The sequence below is a fragment of the Neopsephotus bourkii genome, unplaced genomic scaffold (assembly GCF_033783945.1).
Source record: "Neopsephotus bourkii isolate Nb327-2 ecotype Australia unplaced genomic scaffold, CSIRO-AGI_Nbou_v1 NB_39, whole genome shotgun sequence".
NCBI lineage: Eukaryota > Metazoa > Chordata > Aves > Psittaciformes > Psittacidae > Neopsephotus > Neopsephotus bourkii.
Genome location: NW_026900556.1, coordinates 1,061,773 through 1,071,039, shown reverse-complemented (window position 1 = coordinate 1,071,039; position 9,267 = coordinate 1,061,773). Strand labels below are relative to the sequence as shown.

General features: G+C 63.8%; 2 protein-coding genes across 3 annotated transcripts in view; one reads left to right on the top strand and one right to left on the bottom strand.

Annotated features, from left to right (window-relative positions):
• The window catches only part of RAI1 (retinoic acid induced 1), a 69,900-nt gene continuing 60,633 nt past the window's right edge, over positions 1-9,267 (bottom strand). For both annotated transcript variants that reach the window (XM_061346128.1, XM_061346137.1), the window contains 4 exons: positions 2,003-7,526; positions 1,088-1,181; positions 556-605; positions 1-200 (listed from right to left, as the gene is read on the bottom strand). In XM_061346128.1, coding sequence (XP_061202112.1) covers positions 186-200; positions 556-605; positions 1,088-1,181; positions 2,003-7,510 — 5,667 coding nt within the window. In that variant the 5' untranslated portion in view covers positions 7,511-7,526 and the 3' untranslated portion in view covers positions 1-185. The remainder of the gene's footprint in view (positions 201-555; positions 606-1,087; positions 1,182-2,002; positions 7,527-9,267) is intronic.
• The window catches only part of RASD1 (ras related dexamethasone induced 1), a 139,572-nt gene continuing 133,453 nt past the window's right edge, over positions 3,149-9,267 (top strand). The window contains exon 1 of the mRNA XM_061346307.1: positions 3,149-3,156. The gene's annotated coding sequence lies outside the window, so the exon portion shown is untranslated. The remainder of the gene's footprint in view (positions 3,157-9,267) is intronic.

Genomic DNA, 9,267 nt, shown 5'->3' with positions numbered 1-9,267 from the left:
AGCCTGGTACGGCCGGTGCATCCCGGTACTGCTTGGTATAGCCCGGTTCAGCCCGGTACGGCCCGGTATAGCCCGGTACTGCCCGGTGCATCCCGGTACAGCCCGGTGCATCCCGGCCCCGTTCCCCGGGCGCTGCCTCCTCCGCCGGTCCCTCGCTGATGGCCGGGGCGGGTGCCCGCGGGGCGCTACACCGGCTGCCTCTGCGGGGAGAAGGGGGGTGTCAGCCCGGTGGTCCCCATAGATGAGTATGAGGGGGGGTCTGGTCCCCATCAGCGGCCACCCTGCCCACCTGAGAAGAATGGGGCTCCCACCCATGGGGTCCACTCTCACCCACCTTGTCAGTGCTTAGCAAAGGGGGATAACCCCCCCCTAGAGCATAGTTGGGGGTCCCGGCCCTGGCATCCCCATTGCCTGTCCCCCAGTGGCTTGGTAACCCCAGGACCGCGGTTCCCCATTGGTTGACACTGAGTATGGTGTCCCCGTGGGTCCGTGGTCCAAAGGGGGGTGCTCCCACCCCAGGGTGGCTGCAGAGCATTGAGGGGGCTCTGGACTTACCTTGTGTTTGGGACATTTCAGAGAGAAGCTCTCTTCAGTTAAGAAGCAACCTGTGAGGAGAGGAGAAGGTCGGGTCAGGGGGTCCCTGTGCTGCACCATGGATGTCCCCAAGGGATGGGGACACAGTGTCCTCCCCAGCCCATGACCTCCCCGCCACTGTGTGCCCCAGCCACGGTGCTTGAATGAAGGGGACATTGACTCAACGTCCCCTGAATGAAGGGGTCAGCTGAGGCCAGACAAACTCAGGACACCATCCCAGCAATCCCATCTGAACAGTCTTCCAGTGCCTGAAGGGGCTATAGACACCTGGAGAGGGGCTTTGGACAAGGGCCTGTAGGGACAGGACAATGGGAATGCCTTTAACCTGCCCGAGGGGAGACTGAGATGAGCTCTTAGGCAGGGGTTGGAACTTGGATCAGCTTTAAGGTCCCTTCCAACCCAAACCGCTCCCCGATCCTATGGCCCTGGTTGGGCTTGAGCACTGCAGAGATTGCCATGGGACCCCATGCCCCTGTCCCCGCATGGGGCTCACCTGTGTCGACGGCACACGCGTAGTGGTAGGTGTGGGGACACCCCTTCTGGCAGCAGCCCACGGTGGCTCCCGCTTGCTGGCAGCTCGAGCACTTCTTTAAACGCACCCGGGGATTCGGAGCAGGGAGGGAAGAGATGGGGAGAGACAGAAGAGAGCCCATGGTCAGAGCCCAGGAGCATCCCTGCGCATCCCGCCCCAGCAGCATCCTTCCTCCCGTGCCGGCGCACCACGGGTGATGCTGTGCCTCTCACTCGGCCATTCACCACCACACACAAGGTTTCTACATGCAGTACCACTCCTTTGGATGGCACCGAGCCCTCAGCCATCCCCTATGGGGCATGGACATGGGGATGTGCCACGGTTCAAGGTGTCCCCCATCTCCTGCCCCATCCCCTGTGGGTGCTGCACCCAGCAGCCTCCAGACAGCCATGGGTACAGGCTGAACACACAGGCCTGGGAATACAGCCAGCCCCAAACGTGGTACTGGGGGGCTTGCTGGAGACCCCAGGCTCTGCAGGGTGCCTGTCCCCTTCCCCTGCTGCCCATCACTGCGGCATCGGGCCACATCGGGCCCATCTTCCCCTCCCATCCGGCCTTCACCAGGCTGCCTCCAAGCCACCCCATGCAACACACGAGCATGAGACCCACCAGGCTCAGCATCCTCCTGGTGCTGGGGATGTCCCGTCACCCTCCCACACCATAACACCACAAGCACATCGCCATGCCTAAAAGGGGGTGTTTAGGTGCTATCAGAGACGCAGCAGCACAGATCCAGACTGGTGCCTGAACACCCACTTCCCCTTCCCAAGCCACCTCATTGGGGCCAACCCTATGTGCTCCCATCTCCTGGCGGGATCAGCTCCAGCGGAAGGCGGCCGGTGCGGCACCACGCCGGGCAGGCAGCCGAGCTCTTACCAGGTCGGCAGCCGCCTTGACAGCCTCCTGCAGCCCGTAGAGCTTCCCCGCCACCAGGAAAACCCCAGCGGTCCATACGGCACAAGCCTCGTGCAGCCAATGCTCCTGCGTGTCCCCCACCGGCTCCTGCGGCGGGGACTCAGCCTTGTGACATTCGTGCCGCCGGGGCTTTTCGGCCGCCTCCTCGCCCTCTGTCCTCTCGTCACAGCAGTAGCAGCTCTGCAGCCTACGGAACATGCCCCGCGGGCTGGAGCGCAGCGAGCTCTGCTTGCCCGCCTCGGCACCACCCTCCGGCCGCGCCGCCTTCGCGCCGGCACCGCAGCCGCCCTCCATCCCTCGGGATGCCCGCTCGGCAGCCAGAGCATCCTCATCCACGCGCGCCTTCTCCTTCAGCCGCGACTTCTTCTTGGGCAGGCAGTCCTCGGGGTAGTAGGGCCCGCAGAGGTCCCCCAGGTCCTTATAGTTGGCGGGGTTGCGGCACAAGCAGCACACCAAGCAGGCAGCGCTCAGCGCCTTCGACACCACCGGCCCCATGTGCATGGTGGAGGAGGCGGGCAGCGCTGCCCGTGGCCGCGGCGCCGGCCCGGCCGGTCCCCGTTGCAGCCGTGCCTCCTCGCCGGGGGTGTTGATGACGGTGCAGGTGGTGGTGAACTCACCGCGCCGCTCCACGCGGACATAGGGAGCAAAGGGGGGAGCGCGGCTGTCCGCACGCAGCCGCTTGCAGGAGATGTACTTGAGCCGGATCTCGGGCTCGGCGGGATGCACCAACGGGGCTTGCTGGGGCTGCCGCCGCCGCTTGCCGCGGCTCTTGCACCGCGCCGGCACCGCCTTGGCTTTCCCGTGCCCCAGGCGCTTGCGTTGCCGCTTGGAGTAGCCGTTGTAGTTGGAGTGGTTGGCCCGTGGCTTCGGGCCCCGCGCTGGTCCCGCTGCGGCGCGGCCCTCGGGGGAGCCCTCACCCATCTCCTTCTCCTCGCTCTTTGGTTTCTTGCCCTCGCGCGGTGCCTCCTCCCCGCCGCCCGCCCGCAGCGGGCACAGCGCGGGCACCAAGGGCGCCTTGGCCATGCCCAGCGCCGCCGCTTTGCCCTTGCGGTTCCTCTTCTTGGGCAGCAGCCCCAGGCTCTTGGCCACCACGGTGGAGCCGGGCTGAGCCGCGGGTGCCGGCGCGCACGCCTCGCCGTGGCAGTTATCACCAGAGAGCTTCTTCCCACCGCCCAGCTTCCCCTTGGGCGCTCGGCCGTTGGGGTTGCGGCAGAGCGGCTCTGCCCCCGGCACACCCGGTGCCTTCTGTGCCGACACCGGCTTGGGCAACCGCGCGTCACCGGCTACCCCGGGGTGCTTCACCCGCTCCATAGGGCTCAATGAGGTGCCGTAGGCTGTGGCCGCCGCCGCCACCACCGGTTTGCAGGAGAACTTCTTCAGGTTGGGAGAGGTGATCTTCTGCACGATGGCCTCCAGCTTGAGGCCACGGCCCTTGCGGGGAGGCAGCACTTTGGTCTTGGTGGCCTCCTGGAAGGCCGCCCGTGACGTGATCTTGATGCAGACATCAGGGGCCTCCTTTGGAGGAGGGGGCTTTGGGATGGCTTCGCCGGAGGCCTTGGGGGGCAGCTTGGTTTTCACCTTCTTGGCCACCGGCATCTTCTTGAAGAGGCTGGGGGGGGCCTCCGCCTTCTCCTCCTTCACGCCACCGCTGTTGCTCCGCAGGACCAGGTTCCTCTTCTTGGCAGGGATGGGCGACATGAAGGTGGATTTCCTCTTGAGCGAGTGCAGGGGCCGCTCGGACAACTTGCCCCCGACACCCGGCCCCGCTTTGGGCAGCTTCATCCGGGCACCCACCTTGCCCTCCTTATGGGGGCTGCCCGGGGCCGCCAGCTTGAAGGCGGGCGGGAGGTGGTTGTTGGCGATGAGCTTCTTGGGCACTTTGCAGTTCTTGAGCCGCACGTCAGCCGCCCGCTTGCCCCGCTGCCTCTTGGTGTAGAACACCTCCTGCGCCTTGGTGCGCGAGCGCAGGATCATCGACCGCTGGTCCCTCTCCCCACCGTCCACAGCATCCCCCTCTAACGGCGTCGGCCCCACCACCTCCTCCGCCACCACCAAGCCGGGCACCAGCAGCGCGGTGTCCCCGGTGCCCTGGACCACTTTGGGGGCCGGCCGGCTGCTGCGCTTCCTGGCTTTGAAGGCCACCCGCTGCTTCGCGCCGCAAGCCGGCTTCTTGCCCAGCTTCTCCTGGTGCGTGGGGGCTTTCAGCCCTTCCAACGGGGCTGGGGCGCGGGGCTCGGCGAGGGCGGTGAAGGACCGGGTGCACATGCGTGCCGGCAAGCCCTCGGCTGGGAACCGGGGGGTCTGGCTGTGGGTGCTCTTGCTTGGTACCTCTGCTTGGCTGTCTGGTCCGAGGCAAGCGCTGGCCACGCCACCGGTTGCCGGCCCATCATCGAAGGGGCTCAGCACGGCGCTGCCGGCGCTGTCCGCCTCCGGCAGCCGGCAATGGACCCTCTTGTTGCGGAGGCTTTTGCCCCGTGAGATGGGCTCTGCCTTCCCCAATGCGTTCTCAGGGGTGAGCTGCTGCTTCACTGCGACCGACGGGGTGGATTCAGCATCAGCCGCCTCCGGGTGGGATGCGTCCCCGGCGCCGCTCTCCTCTTCAGGCTGGATGTGCGGCAGGGAGGACTTGAACCAGCTCTTCACCTTGGTCTCTGTGCCCACAGCGGGGCCCAGCAGGATGACGGACTGACCCGAGAGACGCGCAGAGGGAGACGAGCTCTCCTTCTCCACCGTGCTCACGGTCTCCTCGGCGGACACGGGCACCTCGCTGGAGGACAGCACCGCAGGCATCTCAGGGGGCTTGGGTGGCGAGGCATCGTATGGCACCGACTTCTGCTCCGAGCCGGCCAGCTCGCACAGCGACGAGTACTCCTCTGCCTCCAGGTCCGACTCCTTCAGCTCCGGCGAGGAGATGATGGGGATCTCACTGAAGTCCCCGGCCGAGCAGCAGTGCCGGGTGTCCTGCAGCCACCTCTCGCTGTCTGCCTTCGCCGCTTCATCGTAGGTCAGCGTCTCCTCCTCCTCCTCCTGCTGACCGTAATCCCCGTCCGGCTCGCTCTTGGCCGGCTGCTCTCCATCACACAGATCCAAGCCACAGGCATTCTTTTTCTCCTTGCAGGACCCCACCAGTTTATTGGGGAACAAGGCCTTGGGGAGCTCTGTGGCTTGCAGCTCCTTCCACCGCAGGCACGCATCGCCCAGGCTCTCCTCTGGCCACTCGAAGTTCTCCATGGTGCCCTCAGAGCCCACCGAGTTGGCGGTGGTGTTGGAGTAGCAGCTATAACCGGGGGCTCCCGTGCTCGACGTCGCCGCAGGGATGTTGGGTTTGGAGTTGAAAGCGAGTGGAGCAGCATCCTTCAATGAGTCCTTGGTTTCGGCGGCTGTGAACTCTACCTGCGGGCCCTCGTACACCTCCTCACTGAACTCCTTCCCCGCGTTGGCTCCTGAAGCCTTGTCCATCTTAAGGGGCTCGGTGAGCGTGCTGGAGTCACCCTGGCTGGGCCAGGCGCCCTTCACCATGGAGTCCAGGCAGGGCCGGTGGTTCTCCATCTGGAAGGGGGACTTGGTGGCCTCCTTGTTGAGCATGGGCAAGTTGGCCCAGGCTTTATCCGCCTTCTCGTTGATGGCATCCTGCAGGACGATGATCTCGGAAGCCAGCTCCTCCTGGGACAGGGCGCTGAGGAGCAGCCGGGGACAGTCCCGTTCGTTGGTCACGTACTTGGTGAAGGACTCCAGGGGCAGGCTGGCGTGGATGCTCTGGAAGGAATCGTCGGATTTGGTGGACATGTCATCCGGGGAGGTCACGGAGCACGTGGACACGGACTCGGGCTTCGCCTTGGAGTTGCTGTTGACGCGGGCAGGGCTGCGGTTCTGGTTGCAGTACAGAAAGCTCCTCTCCAACTGATCCTCCGACCCGCTGAGATAGTCAGCGTCCTGGGCCTCAGCGTGGACGGACTGAGGGGTGCTCAGCGGGTCGGACAGTGGGGTCCCCACCTGCTCCGCTGAGTAAGTGCTGCTCTCAGGACTGCAGTGCTGCCCCTTGAGCTGCTCCGGGGTCCTCGCCGGCGTCTTGATGCCCTTTTTCTGTGGCACGGTTGCTTTGGAGAGCAGCAGCTGCTGGACGGTGTTGGAGATGTTCTCCACTTGGGAGGTGAGCGCCGTCAGGCTCTGCAGGCTCAGGTCCGACAGCAGGTTTTCGGGCAGCTTCTCCTTCTGCATGTTCTTACAGTTGCCAGATTGAGCATCGGGGCTCGTCCCGTCGGTGGGAGAAGGGTTCAGCAGCGGCATGAAGTGGCTGTGGTCGGCGATGCCGGCCGGGAAGGCGCCGGTGCTCAGCGGCTGCTGGCTGTACTGGAAGTTCTCCAGGTTGGGCATCAGCGGGGAAGGAGTGGAGCTGTAGGACGGGGACCTGCCGACGGAGCGAGCCGGTGAATGGCTGGCACTGGGGCTGAAGGTCTGGTAGTACTGCTCCGGCGTCCGGACCGGTGGCGCATCGCCCTGGCAATAGGTCTGGCCGGGCTGGTTGTAATGTTGGTACTTGGCCAGGTTTTGGTAGTGGAGGGTCTCCGGGGCATGGTGCCGCCCCTGCAAGGGCTGCGGCGGCTGCGGCGGAGGCTGCGGTGGCTGCGGCGGTGGCTGCGGCGGCTGCGGCGGTGGCTGCGGTGGCTGCTCGTAGGCGATGCGGTTGGGCTGGTAACCGTGCAGGTTGGGCACACGGGGACCAGGGGCCAGGCTGGCGGCGCTGCTCAGGGGCCGCTCCAGCGGTGGCTGCCCCGATGGAGCCGTGCAGCTCTTATAGGAGTGTGCGGGCTGGCTGCCCCCCGGCACCGAGGAGTAGGTGGAGGAAGCAGGGAAGGACTGGGAGTGCTGCCCGAAGTGCGGGCTCTGCGAGAAGGGCATGGGCGAGGAGACGTCGTTGGGCAGCTTCTGCCGCTGCAGCTTGGGGTAGGGGAGCGCGGGCGGCTGCTGCTGCTGCTGCTGCTGCTGCTGCTGCTGGAAGTGAGTCCGGAAGGGCAGCGAGGTGGCTGCTGGCTCATGGTACGGCCGCCCGCCCGCCAGCGCCGCCGCCGTCTTCTTCATCAGGCTGTCCTCATACTTGGCCACGCCGCCGGGCAGCGCCTGCGGTTGGCCACCCCACGCCTGCAGGCTCTCGTCCCCCGAATAGCGGGCAGGGTAGGGGCTGTTCTCCTGCACGGCGTAGTTGGAAAAGGCCGGCCTGCCTTGCAGCTGCTGCCCTGCTAACTGCTTGTTTCCCCCCCGGTGGTATTTCTCCACGGCGCTGTTCTCGTAGCCCGAGTACGGCAGTTGCTGCTGACTGTAGTACTCCTTCGCCACCAGCCTCTGCCGCTCGCAGTTCGGCCCTGCCTGACTTTGATGCCTGTAATTCTCCAGGCGTGATGTATCTTGTGAAGTCGGCTGGTAGCTCTGCTGGTTGCCATGGAAACCACACCTTTCTCGAAAGGACTGCATGGCGCGGGCTCGTTATCTGCGAAGAGAGAGAGGCGAGAATTCAAATGAAGCATCATCGGCACCGCGCCGGGCCGACGGGCAGCGCCGTCACCGCCGGGGCAGAGCTGCACCCCTGCTGCATCGCCTCGCGTCGCCCTGCATCGCCTTGCCCTGCATCATTTGCACTGCCCTACATCGCCTTGAATCGCCCTGCATCAACCTGCATCGCATCACCCTGCATCACCTCGCATCGCCCTGCATTGCATCACCGTGCATTGCCCTGCATCACATCGCTCTGCATCGCCTCACATCGCCCTGCATCACACTGCCCTGTATCACCTTATATTGCCCTGCATCACCTTGCATTGCCCTACATCACCTCGCACTGCCCTGCATCGCCTTGCCCTGCATCATTTGCACTGCCCTGCATTGCCTTGAATTGCCCTGCATCAACCTGCATCACCCTGCATCACATCACCCTGCATCACCTCGCATCGCCCTGCATTGCATCACCTTGCATTGCCCTGCATCACATCGCTCTGCATCACCTCGCATCGCCCTGCATCACACTGCCCTGTATCGCCTTATATTGCCCTGCATCACCTTGCATTGCCCTACATCACCTCGCACTGCCCTGCATCGCCTTGCATTGCCCCTGCATCACATCACCCTGCATCACCTCGCATCGCCCTGCATTGCATCACCGTGCATTGCCCTGCATCACATCGCTCTGCATCACCTCGCATCGCCCTGCATCACACTGCCCTGTATCACCTTATATTGCCCTGCATCACCTTGCATTGCCCTACATCACCTTGCACTGCCCTGCATCGCCTCACATTGCCCCTGCATCACATCACCCTGCATCACCTTGCATTGCCCTGCATCACATCACATCGCCCTGCATCGCCTTGCATTGTCCTGCATCACATCACATCACCCTGCATCACCTTGCATTGCCTCACATTGCCCTGCATCACCTCGCATCACCCAGCAGCACACTCCCCTTCATAGCCCTGCATCATATTGCCTTTCATTTCATCTCCCTGCATCTTGTTGCCTTGCATTGCATCACCCTGCATTCATCACCCTTCATTGCATTGCCTTGCATTTAATCACCCGGCATTGTGTTGCCTTGCATTGCATTGCCCTACATTCATCACCCTGCATTCATTGCCCTGCATTGTGCTGCCTTGCAGTTTATCACCCTGCATCATGTTGCTTTGCATTGCATTGCCCTGCATTCATCACCCTGCATCACAGCACCTTGCACTGCATCGCCTTGCATACAATCACAGAATGGTTTGGGTTCACATCTCCCTCCATCACATTGCCCTGCATCACATCTCACCCACTGCATTGCATTACATTGTATTGCCTTGCATCTCATCGCCTTGTGTTGCCCTACATCCCATTGCCCTGCATCGCATCACATCCCCTTGCACCATGTCACATCGCATCGCCCTGCATCACATCACCTTGCACTGCACCACCCTGTATCGCCCTAGATCACAGCAGCTGGCTCTGCATCACCTCGCATCGCTCTGCATCGCCCCACATCACATCACTTGGCACTGCATCACCTCACCTTGCATCTCCCTGCCTCATCCTCTATCACATCTCCTTGCTGCATCGCCCTGCTTCCCAGCACGGTGCCTGCAAGCATGCGATGGCTGGGGTACAACTTATAGCCCTCCTGACCCTGCTCATGGGACCCTTCCCCATCTCTGCTGCTCACCCCAGGGGAAGCAACTCCCTCCCTCCCTGCCTGCTTGCCT